This window comes from Pan troglodytes, chromosome 2 (genome assembly GCF_028858775.2).
Source record: "Pan troglodytes isolate AG18354 chromosome 2, NHGRI_mPanTro3-v2.0_pri, whole genome shotgun sequence".
NCBI lineage: Eukaryota > Metazoa > Chordata > Mammalia > Primates > Hominidae > Pan > Pan troglodytes.
Window position 1 is genome coordinate 41,075,448 of NC_086015.1, and position 22,368 is coordinate 41,097,815.

The following is a 22,368-nucleotide window of genomic DNA, read 5'->3' on the forward strand; positions in this document are numbered from 1 at the left end:
TTGCAGTGAACTGAGATCGCGCCACTACAATCCTGCCTGGGCGACCGAGTGAGACTTCGTCTCAAAAAAAAAAAAAAAAAAAAAAAAAAGATGTGGGCATCCATGGGTGGATCTGCAGCTTGGTGGCAGCACCATTAGGGCTCACTCCTAGCCTGTGGAGGTTTGACTCTTCCCAAGTCTGCATTAAAATAGGCCCCTTCAGCTGAGGAGATACCATGGTTCACTTAAAAAAGCAGCTGATATCTCACCAACCACTACCCTCTGTAAACAGGGTCACAGCCAAATAAAGATTTTGGTTTCTTCTGCACCTTCCAAGCAGATCTGCCTGCTTGGACCTGCAGACGAGGGAAAAAACAGCAGGGAAACACCCTGGGCTGCCTATAGCCAGACTCTCGTTCCATTCTCCAGATCTCTCTTGCTCACCCAGCATCCTGTTTTATTCAAAGTGCCCTACAATCACATTTCTGGAATGCACATTAGAGAATGTGCTTACTAACTTTCAAAATGTTTTTCAGTTTGCTTCACACTTGTATCTCTCACTCCTCTAAGAAGCTTACACATATATGAAAACAAGATGAAAAACAAAAAAAGATTGTTTTTTTTTTAAATAAAAGTGAGCTAATGATACAGTATCTATCTGTGCCATTTTTCTTCCTCTAGAGTAGATTTCTTTGTGGGGTCAATGGATGGGCGACTTTGATTTCTCAGACAGAGGTGTCAGCAACTTTGTAGTTTCCTGGAGAGAGATGTCAGATTCTCAAAGGGTTAAATTTAAGAGGTTTAGACTTTAAGAGTCTGGGAAGCCCTGCTCTGGAAGTCATACTTCTCTGGTATCTTTTTGGTCATCTGTTTCTTGGCTTAAGAAATGTGGTGGAAAAGAGGTACAGAACCCTGGGGTAAGTAGTGGAACATAAAACCAGATGTTCCAAGGATGAGAAACTTATAACACACTTGAGAAGTCTCCTGCTAGCCTACTGCTACCCTAGCACAGGTATACTAGACTATCTCTTTGCAGAAAAGTTTGTAGTTAAGTAAAAACCGATGTGTATAGGCCCATAGTACTTCCATCCACAGGCCTTACAGTTACACTTATTGCCTTACAGTGACCCAGATGCTGATTTCCCAAGGTCAAGGATGTCTGAAGACAATGTGCCAATGTGCCCAGATTCTTCTGGTTAAGGATCTACTTGAGCCTCAGCCCTTATGCTGTTTTTGTTTTCCAAGCTGGGATATGAAAAAGCAGAAAACCCAATAGGGTAACATTAATCCAAGTCAACATAGCAACCAGTATCTTACCTAATGGCCCTTCTCCTGCTGACTCCAAGACCTGAGCAGCTTCCTGAGACACAACAGTGATGGCTCCAGCCACTGGTTCATGACTGACATCACCATTGGGAGTGCCATCGGGGATTATAACTAAGCCATGTTTCTGCAGGGGGGAAAAACTCACCATCACAAAAGGCCCATATGGAAGCAGGAAGCTCTGTGAGGTCACTCTGCAACAATACATGTTTGCTACAGGTAAAACCTGGTTAGAATCAGTTACATGAAATATAGCTCTGTGTAAGAAATAGCTTAAACCTACCAAATCTGGATTAGAGAATAAACACTGTAGTTTGTATTTAGGCTAGGAAAGATGGCAGGATGAAAGGAAGGAAGATAGAGAGTAAAACAGTGAGGGACCTGAATTCCAGGCTAATGCTAACATACCTCTCCCGTCTTCACTGTCTCCTGCAGGTCAGCCAGCTCCTCTCTGAGCATATCTCGCTCATTGCTAAGGCAGGCAATGTATTCTTTCTGTTTCTCTAGGGCCTGGTTTTAGGTAAGGTAGCAAGGGAAACAATGGCACAGAAAAAGAGCAGGTGAAAGGTAGCAGAGAAGTACCTAATTCAAATAAGCAAAGATAAAGGCATAAAAAGCAAGAAAGCAGTCAAAAGATTGGAAACAAACAGTCAGATATGGGAGGAAATACAGAGTTACATGGATATACATCTCCAGAAGAGAGTTCTCATAGAAACTGGTTCTCATGCATCAATTTGGCAAAACATGTTTAATCACATCAAGCAGGGAAATAAATCTTTTCCAGTCAATGAAAAAAATAAAACAGGAAAAGGAAGATAAAGAGAGAAGCCAGAGTAAAATAAAGCTTTCCTTACTGACTGCCTAAGTACATTTTTATTTGGTGAACAAAAAAAACCCCACATTTCATGTTTAACTAAACTAGTTTATTCAAGAATACAGTTGATTTTTAAAAAAATAGTTCTGGAATAAAAATAACTATTATACATAGGTATTTTAATTTAATACTGGCTGTAGATTTTTCTCCAAGTAGTGTGGCAAAATACTCAAATACCACTTAATTCAAAATAGTTAACCTCCAAAAGGATTCAAAGATCAACTTCTGACAATTTAATTAAATATAACTGAGACTCATTTGGCTTTCTGTTATACTCCCAAAATGTGAAAAACAAAAATAAACACTGACAAAATAAATACAGCCAAGCTATGAAGAGTTACAGAACATGGATTTCAGAATCAGGCTTTTGGGTTCTGGCACATACTTGTCCTATGCCTCAGTTTCCTCACTGGAAAAACAGAAGGGATAATAGCACCCATCCCAAGGGCAGAGGCATAAATCAAGGTAAAGCATTGCCTGTAATGCCTAGATAGCAGGGACAGTTCAGGAGAATCAGGTTGGTGATTTCATTTGTAAATTCCCTGCCATTTCCTTAATCTCACAACTGTCAGCTGAGGACAATGCAGAAGCAGGAACATACTTTGGTCATCAATGAAAAATAAAATCTACTATGAAAAAATAAAATCTATTGTAAAAGAAAATAACCCAGAATTAAAAATACACCCAAGGTAAGTAGTCTATGCAGGAATCTGATAACTGGCCTATTTGAAAAAGCCTTTCCCCAAATATTTTTGTTCATATATTTAATGTCTTCTGTTAGCATTTCCATTAATCCAAGAAGTTAAACTATATCAGGTAACTTTCCTCTCAGTTCACTGGGTTTGAAAGTGGGACAGCGAATTGCTGAGAAATTGATAGCTGAATAGCTGGGCAATTCAAAAAATCATTATAATCCTGTTTTGCAACCAAATAGGGAGCAAGTAAATAAGGGATGATAGCAACTATGATTTGTATAGCACAAATTATATGGCAGGCACTATTTTATATAATTTCTCTCTTATACATTATTTTACATTTGAAACCTCCACATATCCTGTGAGGTACTTGTATTATCCCCATTTAACAGATGAGAAAATTGAGGCTCACAGTGGTTATATTTTTTCGCCCAAAGTCACAGTAAGTGGCAAAACCAGAAAATGAATCTGGTTGTTTTTGTTTCCAAAGCCCTTAAATAGTTTTTTAAATATCACAGCTCTATGAAGGCCACATTATATTCCCTTATTGTTAGCCCAGATGATGCTAGGAAAGGAGTCCATACGGCAAATCCTACTCTTTACTTATCCAAACTGCAATGTCAATATCTGACTTCTTTTCAACAATTTACATTCACACTATATGATGTGTCTCAAGTCTGCCTGTGAATTAACAATGTGCATTTCTAGCACCATCTAGCTAGTGTTAACACTCCATTATGTTAATAATTAATAATAAATGAAACATTGGGAAAACAAAGCACAACAATACTTTCCCATGTGTTGAGTGTCACTTTATGGATTAGGTATTTTTGGTTACTGGTATCTGCATGCATAGTTATGTCATGTATCACCACATATAAGTGGGTAAATGATCACTGTCACAACATGCTCTACATAAACAACAACACTGAATAAAAAAGACCTCTGAGGAACAGGCCAATTTGAAACTAGGAATTCTAGCAAATGATATACATGACATTTGCTCTTCTTCCACATCTTATTGCACTGGGTTTTATTTTTACCTTCGGACTTTTTAATTTCCTCTTCCCATAATTATAGATGAGAAAATAAAATACATCCTGTAAATTCACCCACTTCACCACAAAGTTTGAAGACTACTAAAATACCTTATAATTGGATCAAATGTATTCAAGCTGGATCTACCTGACCATATAACCACTACCCTTGTGTTTGTGTGCAACAATAGCTCCTACAGTAGATTTTTTTTAGGGTAAAAAGTACACGCTTGTAGAGTTCAAAATAATTCTTTATCCCTGACCTAACCTCAAATCCTACCATCCGGAAGCCAAAAGGATGTGTATAATGGGCTGAACTTTTGGGCAAGGGGTTAATTCTCCACATAATTGTACTGGGGAACAAATATCTTTGGTCAGAATGGAAGTGAGTTTATGCTGGGCTATAGAGATACGCAAGTTCTTCATACGCACCTATTCTATACATGGGCTCCTGGTGTTTAGAACTGCAGTGGAGCCAGAGGCAAGACCACTAATGAACTGAACTTTAACCTGGGAATAATGCACATATTTCTTCATTAAGTTACTAAATGTAAATCTTAAAAATGAAGCTAGAGACAAGTAGTTACTGACCATACTGAAAATGTGTCTTAAAAGTCAAGGGAGGACCACTGCCCTTGTATTATAATGATAACAAATGTTGGCAAGGACATGGAGAAATTGGAACCCTTGTTCACTAGTGGTGGGAATGTAAAATGGTACATCTGCTACAGAACACAGTATAACTGTTACTCAAAAAAATTAAACACAGAATTACTATATGATCCAGCAATTCCACTTCTGGGTACATACCGAAAACAACTGAAGGCGGAGTCTTGAAGAGTTATTTGAATACCCATGTTCACAGCAGCATTATTCACAATGGCCAAAAGGTAGATGTGTTGATATATCAACAGAAGAATGTGGTATATACATACAATGGAATATGATTCAGCCTTAAAAGGGATGGACATTCTGACATATGCTGCAACATGAACCTTGAGGGCATTATGCCAAGTGAAATAAATCAGATACTGTATGATTCCACTTACATGAAGTACCTAGAGTAGTCAAATTCACAGAGACCGAAGGTGGAATGGTAGTTGCCATTCCACCAGGGGTTTTGGAGAAGGGACTGAATGGGGAGTTGTTTAATGGGTAAAGATTTCAGCTGGGGAAGACTAAAAAGTTCTATGGTGGTGACAGTAGCACAACAACATGAATGTACTCAATGCCACTGAACTGTACACTTAAAAATAGTTAAAATGGTAAATTTTATGTTATTTGTACTTTAGCACAATTTTTCAAATTAAAAAAGAGTCAACTCGTGATTCAATAACTTGGAAGAATCTTGAGGGACTTATACAGAGTGAAAAGGGATAATTCCAAAAGGTTAACATATACTATATAATTCCATTTTTATAACATTCTTAAAAGAGCAAAACTACACAAATGAAGAAAAGATTAGTGGTTCTTAGGGCTTGGGAGGGGAAGGGGAGATAAAGGCTATGACTATAAAAAGGCAAGAGGAGGAGAAATCCCTTATATTGATGGAAATGCTCTGTATCTTCACCATATCAAGGGCAATATCCTGGTTGTGATATTGTACTATAGTTTTGTAAGATGTTACATTTGGGGAAGATTGAGCAAAGAATATATAGGATCTCTGTTAAATTTCCTCTTTTTTTTTTTTTTTTTTGAAACAGGGTTTTGGTCTGTTGCCCAGGCTGGACTGCAGTGACATGATCTCAGCTCACTGCAACCTTGGCCTCCCGGATTCAAGTGATTCTCATGCCTCAGCCTCCCAAGTAGCTGGGATTACAGGTGTGCGCCACCATGCCTGGCTAATTTTTGTATTTTCAGTAGAGACAGCGTTTTACCATGTTGGTCAGGCTGGTCTCGAACTCTTGACCTCAAGGGATCCACCCTCTTTGGCCTCCCAAAGTGCTGGGATTAAAGGCATAAGCCACCATGCCCAGCCCTGTTTAATTTCTTACAACTGCATGTAAATCTAAAATTCTGGCCGGGCACAGTGGCTCATGCCTGTAGTACCACCACTTTGGAAGGCCGAGGTGGGTGGATCACTTGAGGTCAGGAGTTCGAGACCAGCCTGGCCAACATGGTGAAACCCCATCTCTACTAAAAATACAAAAATTAGCCGGACGTGGTGGTGCACACCTGTAGTCCCAGCTACTCAGGAGGCTGAGGCAGGAGAATTGCTTGAACCCAGGAGGTTGCAGTGAGCTGAGATCGTGCCACTATACTCCAGCCTTGGGGAGAGAGAGAGATTCCATCTCAAAAAAAGAATACTAAAATAAAATATTTTCCAATTAAAAGCCAAATAATTTATATTTTAAACTGAGACATCTGAGGGGTTTCTATGGCTGGTCCAAGATTATCAGTTTAAAATACTAAGGCACTCATACAAGCTAGAAATCCTGGGCCTACAGATCTGTGTTAAAGAAAATTATGTGAAGTCCTAAAAGAAGCCCATTCTAGACAGTGACCAGATTTTAACTAAAAATTTTAAATTACCTACTTTGCCCCACATGTTTTTTCACCTCTTATATTTCCCAAGCAAAAATTTAAATCAAATCAATGGTTCAACAATCAAATTTCACTTTTCAATTTCAAATTTCAATTTTAAAACCATAGTTTCAAAACACCTAACAGAATTATTGATTTATTCCCCAGAAGGCTTTTCTAGGTTTAGATGGAATTTTTAATACTCAGCAATTTGAAAGTCAGAGAATTATCTATAAAGTAGCTTTTGTTCTTTAAATTTTTGGTCTACAAACTTTTTTAAAGAAAGGGTATCACTCTATTGCTTAGGCTGGAGTGCCATGGCACGATCATAGCTCACTGCAGCCTCCATCGTGTGGGCTCCAGTGATCCTCCCACCTCAGCCTCCTAAGTAGCTGGGGCAGGTGCATGCTCTGCAAATTTTAAAATTCTTTTGCAGAGACAGGGTGGGTCTCACTATGTTGCCCAAGCTGGTCTCAAGCTCCTGACCTCAAGCAATCCTCTGGCCTCAAGCGATCCTCGAGCCTTGGCTTCCCAAAGTGCTAGGATTCCAGGCATGAGCCTACAAACTCTTAAGAGGTAATGTAATCTTCCCATGTGTATATTAATGAGAGAGGTCCTTGAAGTGATGAAAAAGACTGGATCCTGCTGACTACTGGTTGGGCTTCAGAATGTTCCTAACAACATTCTGAGGGTATAATCCACAGGATTTCATATCCAGGCCTGTCTCTCAAGAGATGTTCTCAGGGATCTTTAACAACTATTCCCTACTCCCCCTAACCTTAGGCAGAACAAGACTTTTCTTACATGTTCTATTTCCTCTGCCCTTCCCTGACAAGGTAAGCCTCTGGCAACTATGGCTAAGTGGTTCCCCTACTGTAGAACAGAGAGCTCAGCCAGGTGATGGGACTGCCAATCAAAGGCCACATGAGATGAACTGGAGGGAATTTTTTCCAGCTTTTGGTGTACATGGAATCTACCTGCAAGGCTTAGCAAAACAGCAATGAAGACATTTCATTTATCTGGGCCCTTACTTGGGGGAGTTCTGTGGTTATAATTACAGACAGCCACCCTAGAAAGTCTTACATTCCTATCCATTTCTGTAATTGAATTGATTTTAATCTCTTCCTATTTTATACACCAAGGATTTATAGGATGCTAATAACTTTCTCCCCACCACTACCCTCTTCTTATCCAAATTCCTGTAACGTAAGGATATCAAGTTAACCACAGAGTTTGAATTGAATGCCTGTGGCTGTTTCTGGATAAGAATCTGAAGGGAGGCCAGGCATGGTGGCTCACGCCTATAATCCTAGCACTTTGGGAGGCCAAGGTGGGTGGATTACCTGAGGTCAGGAGTTGGAGACCAGCCTGGCTAACATGGTGAAACCCCGTCTCTAATAAAAAGACAAAAAATTAGCTGGGCATGGTTGTGTGTGCCTGTAATCCCAGCTACTCGGGAGGCTGAGGCAGGAGAATCACTTGAACCCAGGAGGCAGAGGTTGTAGTGAGCCGAGATCATGCCACTGCACTCCAGCCTGGGCAACAGAGTGAGACTCCGTCTCAAAAAAAAAAAAAAAAAAAAAAAAAAAAAGAATCCTAAGGGAATACAGAGAAACTTCCTTTAAAGAAAAGTTCCTACTTATACATTTTACAAGCCTAGTGTTTGCTGAAAAGAAGAGTTCTTCCAGGCACAACGTCAGGTTTTCCTATGGAAGTCTCTGTCTCCTACTGACTCATTTTTCATACTGTGTAAATGCTCAAGAAGAATCAAAAGGACAGGTTTTTTCAATCTCTAGGTTAAATTCTACTGTAATCCTCATCAATGAGCTTCTAACCAAAGCCCAATTTCATTTCATACCCCAATTTTTTTATCTTTCCAAAGAAGTGTCTCCTGGAGGTCAAACACCTCTTTTGTCATGGTGTCTATTTTCTGCTGCATGCGCTGCTTCTCCTGCAGAGGAAGAGGGGAAGAGAAGTAATAAAAGAGCAGAAAGAAAAGGGAGAGGAGGTTTGAGGGAGGAAACAAAAATAAAGCCGATAAAGAAACTTAACCAAAAAGGAAAGTCTGTGATGAACAGGAAAAGCAAAATTGGTCTGCCAAAAGAAAAGATGACATTCACAGTCTTGGCCACAAGATTCTTATTGGCTTGCCCCTACAAAAGTAAGCAAAGGAACCAGGAATAACTGTTCCAACCACAGCTACGTGGCAGCAAGCCAGCTAGAATTTCTGTGTACATACAGCTCCATATGTATATTCTTTCTTTGATAACTGCCTTTTTACCAAACAAGAACTTAACATTCCTAGAGAGGGAAATTTAGGTTTGCTTATGAACAAATGATCTTTCATCTTAGAGAACAAGCAGTTTTGAATTTTATTTTTTAAGCAGAACTGATCATTTTGAATTTCTGTTAGCAAAATCTATGGCAGCAAGAACACCATGAATTTTGTATTATTTTAAAATTATATTATTTTGAAACATTTAAATTTAGCATTTAACAATCCTTAAATGACCTTTCTAATTAGGCAATGGTGCTTAACAGGTTTTCTTCTTATGCATTATTGGTAAATTATTATGTCCTCCTTTCCCTACTCATACATTAGGTACTTTACCATGGAATTTTCAATTCCAAAGACCAAAAAACATTATTTGTAATATTTAAAGTTTTTCAGCATAACCATAGATACTAACATCTAAAAGATGTTCATTCTAGATGTAAAAAGCATCTAAAACTATAGTTCTCAAAGTTTGTATACCTAGCACCCTAAGCTTTTAAAGAAGCCACAGTGATGAACTATAGAAATCAAGCATTATATTCTTCTTAAATGCAATTACAATTAATTACTAGAACACTTTACCAATCCTAACTTAAGCTATTGAATTTGAGAAGCAGCCCCCAAAGCAGGTTTATTATTTTATGTGGTTGGCATTTTGGCACAAAAAGATAAAAGAACAAAAAGGGAAAGAATTTCACATTATTTTAAAATACCAGCAGGATACAGATTCTGGAAAATATGCTTCCTACCTTATATGGAGAAAAACCAAGAAAATTAACTTCACATGTAATCTGATAGATCCAAAAGGTTATCTGTATCTGCACTTGAAATCCACAAATTCTGAGTATGTCCAATTATTCTTAATGATGACAAAAATTAACACATCTTCAAATTTAAAGTCATTTCTTTTTCTCTATTAAATGGTTTTTAAAAATCATTTGTAGAGAGACATATTAAGAGGTAGGTCCGAGGGGAAAGAGAGAAAGAGGGAGAGAAAAAGAAAGGCTAAGGTCTGAGTAGCCAGGAATGTGGACAAGTGTGGTTGTGAGATCTCTCTCCTGGGATCATTAACAATCTATGCTTCCTGACATCTCTGGCGTGTCAACACTAACTTAACATTAGATGCCTTTGATAGCCACACCTAGATAGTGGGCAGGATCCCCCTTCAAACTTATTTCCATATTTATCTAAAAACATCGTCTCAGGAGGGAAAACCACATTTAAAGAAAAAAGATGCATGCAATGTAGCAGGCCTGCAAGGATGACTAATGTTTTCAAAGAGTTCTTGGTAGACTATGCTTCATTGCCTTCCTAAGATGTTGCCAGCAATGTGGCAGAGTCCCTTCGCTTGCAGAAACCTGAACCTTCAGACTAGCCATCTTTACCTTTTTGTACAGAACGTATCTTGATGTTTCTTCTTTTTTCATTTAGCCACCTGAGAAATGTATTTACCTGAGTGAAAATCAAACTTATTCCCCAAGAATCATGTCCCAAAAGATGGCATTCACTAATTCCAAAGAATAATGTTATTCTATAATTTTTCCTTTTGCCCATTTCCTAAGATATCTGTAGGAAACAGTGTGCTTAGGAATAAAAGACACAAAAATTTCTGCTACCAAAGTGGGGTAATGTTTATAGGATTTATAGTATTAATTTTTAAGCATGATCTGGTTTATGTTTGAAAATTTTTAGTGTACAGTCAAATATAAAGAGACAAACTCTGATGCATCTTAACTCTCCTTCCCTCCCAACACATCCTCATCCCATTCAACTCATTTTTTTTCAAAATTAAGTATTCCCACAGTTCATGTACATACCTCAATAAGCTCATCTCTTTGCCGCAGGCCTTCTTTAAGTTCTTCCATCTTATGCTGCAGCACACTACACATATGTTTCTGCCTTTCTAACTCCTGTTATTAAACAAATAATATCATTTACACAGGTCATGGCACACAAGAAATTTGAACATATACAATACAACACAGAGGTTAAGTATGACCTCCAGAAACATGCCCAAACTCCTGATTCATAATAACTTAGAAAAATTGTGTATTCTATAGAAAAGTTAAGAAAATTTTAAAATTCCATCTTGTATAATTATCAGGAAAACCTGAACTAATCAATGGCAAAATTATTAAAAACAAAAGATAATTTAGTAAAGTAACAGGTTATAAAATGAACATATACAATTCAATGACATTCATATACAAATAAAATTCAAAGAAGGAATAATAAATGCAATATCAAAATAAAATCAATATTAAATAAAAAACATACATGTAAACTTACAAAATATATCAAAAACCTTTATGAGGAAAATTATATAAAGCATTCCCAAAAGACAGAGAAATAGGATTGAATAAATGGAAAGGCATACCGTCTTCTTGGATTAAAAGTCTCACAACATTATAAAAATGCCAGTTCTCCCTAAATTAATCTATACATTTAATGTAGTACAAATAAAAATACCATCAGGTTTTTCTTTTATCATCATCAGAGCAAGTTGATTTGAAAGAAAAACACAAGAAAAAGTAGCCAAAAAAATACATACTGAAAAAGAAGAAAGCCGGCCTTACTAGGTATTAAAACATATTATAAAGCTTCTACAATTAAAACAATGTTGTTATGGCACATGAATATAGACCAAGGGAGCAGAATAGAGAATTCAGGAAAAACCCACTTAAATATACAAATATATTTAAAAACAATAAAAATAAGAGCATCTCAAATCAATGAGAAGGAAAGACTTTTAAATTAGTAATGTTGGGATAACTGGATATCCATTTGGAAAAAGATAAAATTGGAACTATACCTCATACCACACACCAGGACAAATTCCAAATCAATCAGAGATTTACATAAGGAAAGAAAGCCAGGGAGTGAATGGGGGAAGAGGGAAGGGAAGGGAGAACAAACTGTACAGGAATAAAAGTAACCAAGGAGTGGGGCAATCTTTACTGAAAAAATGACTCAAAAATCCACAAGCAATGAGGTAATGGTACAATAAATTAGACTACATAAAAATCAAAATTTTGGGCTGGGCGTGGTAGCTCATGCCTGTAATCCCAGCACTCTGGGAGGCTGAAGCAGGCAGATCCCTTGAGCCGAAGAATTCAAGACTCTGCCTGGGCAACATGGCAAAACCCCATCTCTATAAAAAAAATTCAAAAATTAGCCAGGGTTGGTGGCGTGTGCCTGTAGTCCCAGGTACTCTGGAGGCTGAGGTGGGAGGACCACCTGAGCCTGGGGAGGTCAAGGCTATAGTGAGCCATGATGGTGCCATTGCACTCCAGCCTGACGACGGAGTGAGACTCTGTCTCCAAAAAATAAATACATAAATAAATAAAACTTTTGAATGGCAGAGAATCTCTAAAACTAGGCCAGGCACGGTGGCTCACGCCTGCAATCCCAGCACTTTGGGAGGCCGAGGTGGGCGGATCACCTGAGGTCGGGAGTTCGAGACCAGCCTGACCAACATAGAGAAACCCTGTCTCTACTAAAAATACAAAATTAGTCAGGCGTGGTGGTGCATGCCTGTAATCCCAGGTACTCGGGAGGCTGAGGCAGGAGAATTGCTTGAACCTGGGAGGCGGAGATTGTGGTGAGCCGAGATTGCGCCATTGCACTCCAGCCTGGGCAACAGGAGCGAAACTCTGTCTTAAAAAACAAACAAACAAACAAAAACTGGAAAGAAAGAAAGCACTAACTGCATAGAATAATAAGCTACGGAAACGGACAGTTTACAGAAAAAGAAATAGAAATAGCTCTGAATATGAAAAGATACTCATACTAAGAGAAACGGAAACAAACAAAATACTAGCAAAAGTTCAAAAACTTGACAACATATTCCAGAACAGAACTATGGGGAAAGAAATAGGCCCTCATACATTTTGGTGAGAATGCAAATGGTATAATGCTTACAAAGGAGACTACAGCAGTATCTGCAAAACTACATACCTTTCGACCCAGCAATCTCACTCTTCATTATAGATACATTGGCAAAAATACAAAAAGACCTATGCAGTATGTTATTTCTACAGGACTATTTTTAACAGCAAAACATGACAAACTTGAATGTCTATTAATATAGGGAACTGGTAGAATAAAGTGTGGTACATCCATACTGTGGAATAATTATGCAGTGGTGAAAAAGAATGAGCAAGATATCTCTATACGACATTCATAAGGTGATAAAATCTAGATGCACGACAGCATTTATATTAACAATATGCTACCATTTTCTAAGAAGAGTAAGAAATACATATATTTGTACATATATTTTGAATGATTATATATACATATATATCTTTTTAGATTAAAAATGGCTACCTAATTTATCTTCTTGGATTTAAAACATGGAAAGATAAACCATTAAAATTTAAAATTCCCTAAAGGAAGGAGAAAATAGAGACAAAGAGACAGGGATAGAAGATTAACTTCTTCAAATATATTTTCTTTGTTAACTTGACTCCAGATCTATGTAACTATTCTAGATAGTTACAAAATTGTAAAACAAAATTAAATTTAAAAAGCAATTCCTAGTGGAAACAATTCAAGTGGCCATTGATAGATGAATGCATAAGCAAAATGTGGTATATATACAGTGGAATATTATTCAGCTTTAAAAAAGAAACTCTTGTCACACGCTACAACATGGATGAGCCTTAGGACATTATGCTAAATGAAGTAAACCAGTCAAGAAAAGATATATTATTATATGATTCTACTTACTTATGAGTTTGGTACACAGAGTAGCCAAACTCACAGAGACAGAAAGTAGGATGGTAGTTGCCAAGGGCTGGTGGTAGGGAGAAATGGGTAATTGTTTAATGGGTACAGAGTTTTAGTTTTGAAAGATGAAAAATTTCTGGAGATCTGATGTACACTAATGTGAATATGCTTCACACTACTGAACTCTACACTTTAAAATGGTTAAGATAATAAATTTATCATGTTTTTTAATGATAATTAAATTTTTTAAAATAAAAATAATTTTAAAAGTAATTCCAAATATTGAAAATAAAATGCAGTGAACCTAACTATACATCCAGTTAGAAGCGCAGAAAGAAACTATTTCAAGTAACTTCTAAAAACAATAGTTTGGCCATACACAGACTAGTGGCAAAAATAACAGCCAAGCAAAACAAACAAAATAAAAATCTTTTAACTATTTTCAGTAATTAAATTGTTGGTGTTAATGTTGGTATTGCTATTCTAGGCAACTTCGGATAAAGCAAAGAGAACAGAACGTAACATAATTACTATCATCCCTAGAAACTTTGAGAACTAGGAATTGTAGTGTAGGGGAAACAAACAAAGATACAGATGTAAGACAGAAGAGGTTAAATAACCCTAGAGTCCTGCATGTGAACTGGAACTATCAGCATGAACTCATAATGTATTTTGTCGTTAAAAACAAAAAAAAACTTCACACACATATTTCCCAAATTTATCCACTGAAAAGACCCATAAACACTGACCTACTTGGTGGCAATGAGCATCTCTAGCTCTCATACTAAAACAGAACTAGGGCTCCTTGGACAAATGGCTGATTCCAGGTCTGGGGCAGAAAATGTACAAGATGAGACTGGGACATCTTCTGCCAGAAAGCAAAGAAGCTATCAAAAACAATTAGACTCACCAGAAGTACTTGAGAATCAACCTCAAGAGGTTCACATTAGCCAAAGATGGGACAATTTTATCATCAAAAAGAATAAAAGCTGCAATGCAACTGAAGACATCAAATGCTTGAATTTATGACTTCATATTGATATTTTAAGAGAAAAGTAATTGGTCACAACCAATTCCTTTTTTTGAAAACTCATAAAGGGAGAAAATATTTGCGAATAATATATCTGATAAAATTCTTATATCTAGAATATATAAACCTTACAAGTCAATAATAATAAGGCAAAATCCAATTTTAAAATGGACAAAGGATCTGAATAGACATTTTGCCAAGGAAGATATGCAAATAGCCAATAAGCCCATGAAAATATGTTCAAAATCATTAGTCACCAGGGAGATGCACATCAAAACCACACCTATTAGGATGGCTAGAATAAAAAGGACAGATAACAAGTGTTGGTGAGGATGTGGGGAAATCAAAACCTGCATACACTGCTAGTGTGAGAATATAAAATGGTGCAGCCACTTCGGAAAACAGTCTGGCACTGTTCAAATGGTTAAACACAGATTTATCGTATGAATCAGCAATTCCATTCCCAAGTATATACTTAAGAAAAAGGAAAGCATATATCCAGACCATGAGCAGTGGCTCATGCCTGTAATTCCAACACTTTGGGAGGCCGAGGCAGGAAGATTGCTTGAGGCCAGGAGTTACCAGCCTGGGCAACATAGCAAGGCCCCATCTCTTAGAATAAAAAAGAAAAAGAAAACTTATGTCCAAAAAACAACCTGTATACAAATGTTTATGGCAGCATTATTCTTAACAGGAAAAAGTATAAACAACCCAAATGTCAATCAATGCACAAATGGGTAAACAAAATGTAGCATACCCCAAAAAATGGAATATTAATAGGCTATAAAAAGGAATTAAGTATTGATACATGGTACAACATGGATGAACCTTGAAAACATCACGCTAAGCGAAAGAAGCCAGTCACAAAAGACCATGTATTATATGACTCCTTTCATATGAGTCTAGAATAGGGAACTCTATAGATAGAAAGTAGATTAGTGGTTACTTAAGACTGAGGGGTTTGGGGGAAAGGAAGATGATACTAAAGGGTATATGGTTTCTTTCTGAGGTAATGAAAACATACTAAAAGTAACTGTGATGAAGGTTACACATATATGTGAATATACTAAAAACCACTGAATTGTACACTTTAAATGGATGATTTGTATGTTATTTGAATTATATCTCAATAAAGCAGCTTAAAAATAACATTAAATAGGCCGGGCGCAGTGGCTCACACCTGTAATCCCAGCACTTTGGGAGGCCGAGGTGGGTGGATCACCTGAGGTCAGGAGTTCGGGACCAGCCTGACCAACAAAGTGAAACCCCATCTCTACTAAAAATACAAAATTAGCCAGGCGTGGTGGTCCATGCCTGTAATCCCAGCTACTCAGAAGGCTGAGGCAGGAGAATCACTTGAACCCGGGAGGCAGAGGTTGCAGTGAGCCGAGATTGCGCCATTGCACTCCACCCTGGGCAACAAGAGCAAAACTCGTCTAAAAAAATAAAATAAATAAAATAAAAAATAAATAAATAAAATAACATAAAATAAAATAAATTGGTAATGATAAAATCAGAACATCCCATTTTGCAGCCCCTAGTCAATTAAAGGATCTAAGCACACACATACAGCCTAACAGTCAGCCACACTTCTGGGCCTCCTGAAGGAAGACAACTGCATCATCTATGAAGCAGACTTTCAAAAAAAAACTGAAGTTATATTTGATTAAGCCTCTATGCCTAACTACCTATTTACAGAGAATACAGAGGAAAGGGAAACATGGTAAAGATACCATGGGGACGAAAACGGAAAAACTTGTAAGACTGGGAAATATTAAGCAACCCAGTTTCTTCAACATATATATTATAAGGAGAAAAAACATGAAAGAGGACCTATACATGAAAAGACTTAAAAGATTTATCAACTCATTCTAAGGTGTGAAACTTACCTGGATCCCGATTTTTTTAAGTGTAAAAAAGAAAAATCATTTATGACATTTTGAAACTACTGAAATTTTAACATTGATTAGATATATAATATGAATTATTGTTAATTTTACAGGTGTGAAATGCTCTTTTGATTATGCTTTAAAAGAGAAACAATGGGCTGGGCAAAGTGGCTCATGCCTGTAATCCCAACACTTTGGGAGGTCAAAGAAGGAGGATTGGGCAATACAGCAAGGCCCCATCTCCACAAAAAGATTTTTAAAAAACAGCCAGGCATGGTGGCATGTGCCTACAGTTCTAGCTACTCCAGATTACTTAAGCATAGGAGATCAAAGTTACAGTGGGCTATGATCATGCCACTGCACTCCAGCCTGGGGAGCAGAGCAAGACCCTGTCTGTAAAAACAATAAAATTAAATTAAATTAAAATATAAAACAAAATAGTTATTGTAATTCCAGGAGGAGGCACCAAAGACGTTTTGAAAATTTTTATTAATACTGTATAATTATTATGGAATGGTCCTTCTATACTCTCACTACCTGCTTCTGTAATGAAATACACCAGAATGCCTGACCTCTTTGTGTATCTCTGAATATAAACATTCTACTTTATAAAGCAATAGTTGTTTAGAACAAGAGAGCTCGGAGTAAAGGGATGTTAGAGAGAGATACTGTCACAAAGTGTTCTGCATCACAGTACGTGAAGCAAATTTCCAGGGTATGAAAAAAAAACAATACATTTTAGGTTTGAAAAGTACAAGGCCTGGCACGGTGGCTCACAACTGTAATCTCAGCACTGTGGGAAGCTGAGGTGGGTGGATTGCTTGAGCCCAGGAGTTCGAGACCAGCCTGGGCAACATGGTGAAACCGTTTCTATAAAAAAAAATTTGTCTTTAATTAGCCAGGCGTGGTGGTACATGCCTGTAGTCCCAGCTACTCAGGAGGCTGAGGTGGGAGGATCACTTGAGCCTGGAGACAGAGGCTGCAGTGAGCTATACTTGCGCTACTCCACTCCAGCCCGGGCTACAGAGTGAGACCTTGTCTCCAAAAGAAAAAAAAAAAAAAAAAGGACAAGATTAAGAAAACAACTCTATGCATACCAAAATAACTCTATTACCTTCTAAAATGATGGAGGGAAAAACTAAGTTGGTTAAAATAGCTAATTATAAGGGTTTTCTTTATTTTTAAAAATGCTGAAGGATATTTGAGATGATGGAAAGATAATTCATTTTAGTAATGACCCTTAAATACTTAGCATGAGATTTTTACTCTAGTCTGCTAGAAACAAAGAGCCAAAGACAGATAAGAAAAAATGTGTGGGACAGCAAAAAAAGGAGTCCAGAGGCTCTAGGAAAAGCATGATGGCTCAGAATCTCCAAAAATGGCCTATGGGATATATAAGAAGAATCAAAGATATACATATCTAGCATATATAATGCTCTTCAATGGGCCACTGTCAGTCCAATATGAAAACAACTAGAAGCCTCTTTTTCACCATCCAAATACCAATCCTAAATAAACAATTTTAGAGCAGTTTAAGATTCACAGTAAAATTATGTTTAAAGTACAGAGAGTTTTCATATACTCCCTGTCCCCACACACGCACAGTCTACCCTATTATAAACAACCCACAATAGAGTGGTACATTTCGTTCTATCACTGAACCAACATTGACAGATCACTATCACCCAAAGTCCAGAGTTTACATTAGGGTTCACTCTTGGTGGTGTACATTCTATGGTTTTGGACAAATGTATCCATACATGTATCCATAATAACATGTATCCACCATTATAATATGATACAGAATAGTATCACTGCCTTAAAAATCCTCTGTGCTCTGGTCTATTCATCCCTCTCCTCCAAACGCCTGGCAAACACTTCCTAACACTTTTTGAATGTGACCAAAACAGGCTGGAATGGGCATTTCTAGTCCTCAAGGAAAGAAATTCCTATAAAGACTACAGTAATAATGTTGGTCTCCTACAGGTTATATAAACAGCTTCTCTCCCTTTATTATGTGCAAATTCAGATTGCTGTTTCTAACAATTTATCAATATGCACTTCCTAAATTATTTTCTGGATTTTTTATATTGGCAATGTAGTAGCAATCCATTTCTGGCAATAATACCCATTTGACCTCTGCTTGAACTGACATCAACCCTTCAAAAAGTCTAAAACATATGCTTTTAAAAGAATCCAATTTGTTTTCTGCAGTTGTCAAAGAGCAAATCTGGGCCTTGGACAATGCGTTATATTCTCCATCTGTACATTTTAACATTACAGCTTATAAACCTCTAAAGAAAACATCTTTCAGTTTCTGACCCACATCTCCAAATTGCTGATTTTAAATAACTGATTAAAGACTTCTATCCAATTATTTAGAAAATGGATTCTCTTGAACCGTTCAGAAGTTCATAGAAAAAAAATGAATCATCCTATTGAGAGTCTTTGGAGCTTTGCGGGAGTTCCAGTCACTTGTAACCAGAAGAAATAAGTAACACTGTAATTACAGTCCCAATTAAGAGATAGAAAATGAAGATAAAACTTGAGTTGTATTCTATTTTCAGAAACTTAACAGAAGACATAAGCTTTTCCTCAAGAAAATATTTTTTTAAATAAAAAAAAAGTCATTCAGGGCCTGATATCTCATGGTGTTCTGTCAATTTCCTTGGGCCATTCAGTTTTGACTGAAACATCATTCCTAAATAAGTATGCTGCAATCTTCCATCACTTTGTAAGTGGCAGGCTTTTATTTTCTGCCCCAAGAGAAAATACAAGATAAGCATTACCTTTGATTTTTCTTCATTTTCTCTATAAAATTCTGCCATCTGTTCCTCCTGCTCTTCAATAACATCCTTGAGTGTGTCTACTTGGTAGATCAAATTGTTCTTCTCATTGTCTAACTGTGCATTGGAAACCATGGCTTTCTTGTATTTTTCTTCCACTTCAGACAAAGATTCCTAAATGAGAGTTAAGTCATCAGTCTGATATCTAAAATATGTTAATTGAATACATGCAATATAACAGGAAATTATAGCACTGCCACAAACACATAAAGATGCATTTTCATAAAATACAAGCGGTTTGGGGAACTCCTTGTTTAGTAACATGCATGTGAAACAGGAAGACAATAATAAGCCGATAATGCCTTTATAAGAACAATATGTGCTCTCTGTTCCCCAAGAAAACAAAATTAAGCAGCAACATAGCCTCTGAAAGATGAAAAGAATTGCAACAACATATATCTGTAAGAGTCATAAAATGAAGAATCATCAATATTTTCAGAAATTTTACTCTTATAATTTTAATAACAGACTGGTGTTCAGAACGCAGTGATACCACAGAATACAGCCCCTCTTTACATAGGTGAACTTCATACGCATTTGAATTTTGCCACTTTCTAGACAGTTGTTTTTAGTACTTTCCTGTTCTGCATAAAAATGCCAATATAAAGGTAAATATTTTTTCTAGCAATTATCCAAATTTCAATCATGTTTAAATAAGCAACACAAAAATGAATATTAAAAAAAGAGCTTGGCCAGGCACAGTGGCTCATCTCTGTAATCCCAGCACTTTGGGAGGCCAAGGGGGTAGACTGCTTGAGCCCAGGAGCTCAAGACAAGCCTGGGCAACATGACAAAACCCTGTCTCTGTAAAAAAAAAAAGTACAAAAATTAGCCAGACACAGTGGCACACACCTGTAGCCCCAGCTACTTGGGATGCTAGGTGGGAGGACCGATTGAGCCCAGGAGGTCAGGGCTGCAGTAAGCAGAGATTGTGCCACCGCACTCCAGCCTGGGTGACAGAGCGAGACCCTATCTCTATCAATAAAACAAAACAAAATAAGAGAGTCTGATCTAGTGTCACAGTTTTGAAGTAAAAAAAAAAAAAAGGTACCACAAAATGCCTGAAATGTTATATATCTCAAAATTTTCTGCCTAAAATAGCTTACATGTTTTTTTGTGTGTAACTATATCTACTTTGGTAATTACTACTGCCTAATGACTTTTTTAAAGTTAAAAAAAAATGTTTCACACAGGAAAAGTAATCATTTATGGAAATAAATTTTAAAAATACTAGCACAAATGTTTATCAATGAAATGGAACTAACAGCCCAGAACTTACATTTACAATCAGTTAATTTGGACAAAGGGGTCCATGTAACTCAATGGGAAAAGAATAAATGGTATTGGGACAAGTGGATACCCACAAACAAAAGAATGAAGTTGGACTCCTACCTCACACCATACACAAAAATTAACTCAGCATAAGCCACAGATGTAAATGTAAGAGCTAAAACAATAAAACGCTTCAAAGAAAATATGGACAAATCTTCATGAAGTTGGGATAGGCAATGGTTTTTCAGATACACCAAAAGCACTATAAACCAGCCGGGTGCGGTGCCTCATGCCTGTAATCCCGGTACTTTGGGAGGCTGAGGCAGGTGGATCACTTGAGGTCAGGAGTTCAAGACCAGCTTGACCAACATGGTAAAACCCTATCTCTACCAAAAATACAAAAATTAGCTGGGCATGGTGGTGGGTGCCTGTAATCCCAGCTACTCAGGAGGCTGAGGCAGGAGAATTGCTTGAACCCAGGAGGCAGAGGTTGCAGTGAGCCAAGATCATGCCACTGTACCCCAGCCTGGGTAACAGAGTGAGACCCTGTCTCAAAAACAAACAAACAAACAAACAAACAAAAAGCATTATAAACCAAAAAAAAAGACTTCATTCAAATATAAAACTTTTTTTTTTTTGAGATGGAGTCTCACATTATTGCCCGGGCTGGAGTGCAATGGCGCGATCTCGGCTCACTGCAACCTCCACCTCCCGGGTTCACACGATTCTCCTGCCTCAGCCTCCCGCGTAGCTGGAATTACAGGCACACATCACCACTCCCGGCTAATTTTTTGTATTTTTTAGTAGAGATGGGGTTTCACTATGTTGGCCAGACTGGTCTCGAACTCCTGACCTCATGATCTGCCCACCCCCGCCTCCCAAAGTGCTGGGATTACAGGTATGAGCCACTGCGCCTGGCCCAAATGTAAAACCTTTATGCTGCAAATGATATGATCAAGAAAGTAAAAAGACAACCCACAGAATGGGAGAAAATATTTATAAATCTTATATCTGATAAGGGACTTATATGCAGAATAATATATAAACAACTCTTACAACTCAACAATAAAGGACACACAAATCAATTTAAAAATGGGCAAGGACCTGGATATTTCTCCAAAGAGGATATGCAAATGGCAAATAAGCACATGAAAACACGCTCAACATCATTAGTCATTAGGAAAATGCACATCAAAACCACAATAAGATACCACCACACTCACTAGGATGGCTATAATCTATAATCAAAAATACAGAAGACAAGTGTTAGTAAGGATGTGGAGAAACTACATCTCCCATATATTGCTGGTAGGAACATAAAATGGTGCAGCTACTTTGGAAAACAGTTTGACAATTCCTCAAAATGTTAAATATAGTGTTACCACATGAGCCAGCAATTCTATTCCTAGCAATCTACCAAAGAGAATTGAAAAGATATGTCTACACAAAAACTTGCACACAAATGTTCACAGCAGCATTATTCATAATAGACAGAAAAGTATAAACAACCCAAATGCCTATCAACTGACAAATGGATTAACAAAATGCAGCAAATCCATACAGTAGAATACTATCTAGCCATTAAAAAAAGACTGACAGATAACATGACATGGGTGAATATTGAATATATTATGCTAAATGAAAGCCAATCACAAAAGACCACATATTGTATGATTCCATTTGTATAAAATCTCCAGAATAGGCGAATCTACAGAGACAGAAAGTTAGTGATTGGGGTTTCTTTTCTGGCTGATGAAAATGTTCTAAAGATGGGTTGTGGTGCTAGTTGCACAACTCTGTGAGTATGCTAAAAACTACTGAATTATATATTTTAAATGGGTAAATTCTTATGGAATGTGAATTATATCTAAATAAAAATATATACATACATACA

General features: G+C 37.2%; 2 protein-coding genes across 51 annotated transcripts in view; one reads left to right on the forward strand and one right to left on the reverse strand.

The window, feature by feature from the left end:
• MLH1 (mutL homolog 1) overlaps window positions 1-3,649 on the forward strand; it is a 75,257-nt gene extending 71,608 nt beyond the window's left edge. The window contains exon 19 of the mRNA XM_009445168.4: window positions 1,104-3,649. Coding sequence (XP_009443443.1) covers window positions 1,104-1,106 — 3 coding nt within the window. The 3' untranslated portion in view covers window positions 1,107-3,649. The remainder of the gene's footprint in view (window positions 1-1,103) is intronic.
• Window positions 1-22,368, reverse strand: part of LRRFIP2 (LRR binding FLII interacting protein 2) — a 124,168-nt gene that overhangs the window by 11,535 nt on the left and 90,265 nt on the right. For 28 of the 50 annotated variants that reach the window (XM_054681649.1, XM_063805573.1, XM_024355373.3 and 25 more), the window contains 5 exons: window positions 19,146-19,316; window positions 10,524-10,616; window positions 8,290-8,382; window positions 1,711-1,812; window positions 1,297-1,429 (listed from right to left, as the gene is read on the reverse strand). In XM_054681649.1, the coding sequence (XP_054537624.1) occupies window positions 1,297-1,429; window positions 1,711-1,812; window positions 8,290-8,382; window positions 10,524-10,616; window positions 19,146-19,316 (592 nt within the window). The remainder of the gene's footprint in view (window positions 1-1,296; window positions 1,430-1,710; window positions 1,813-8,289; window positions 8,383-10,523; window positions 10,617-19,145; window positions 19,317-22,368) is intronic. The other 22 variants (XM_054681652.1, XM_024355402.3, XM_024355400.3 and 19 more) reach the window with 2 other exon arrangements.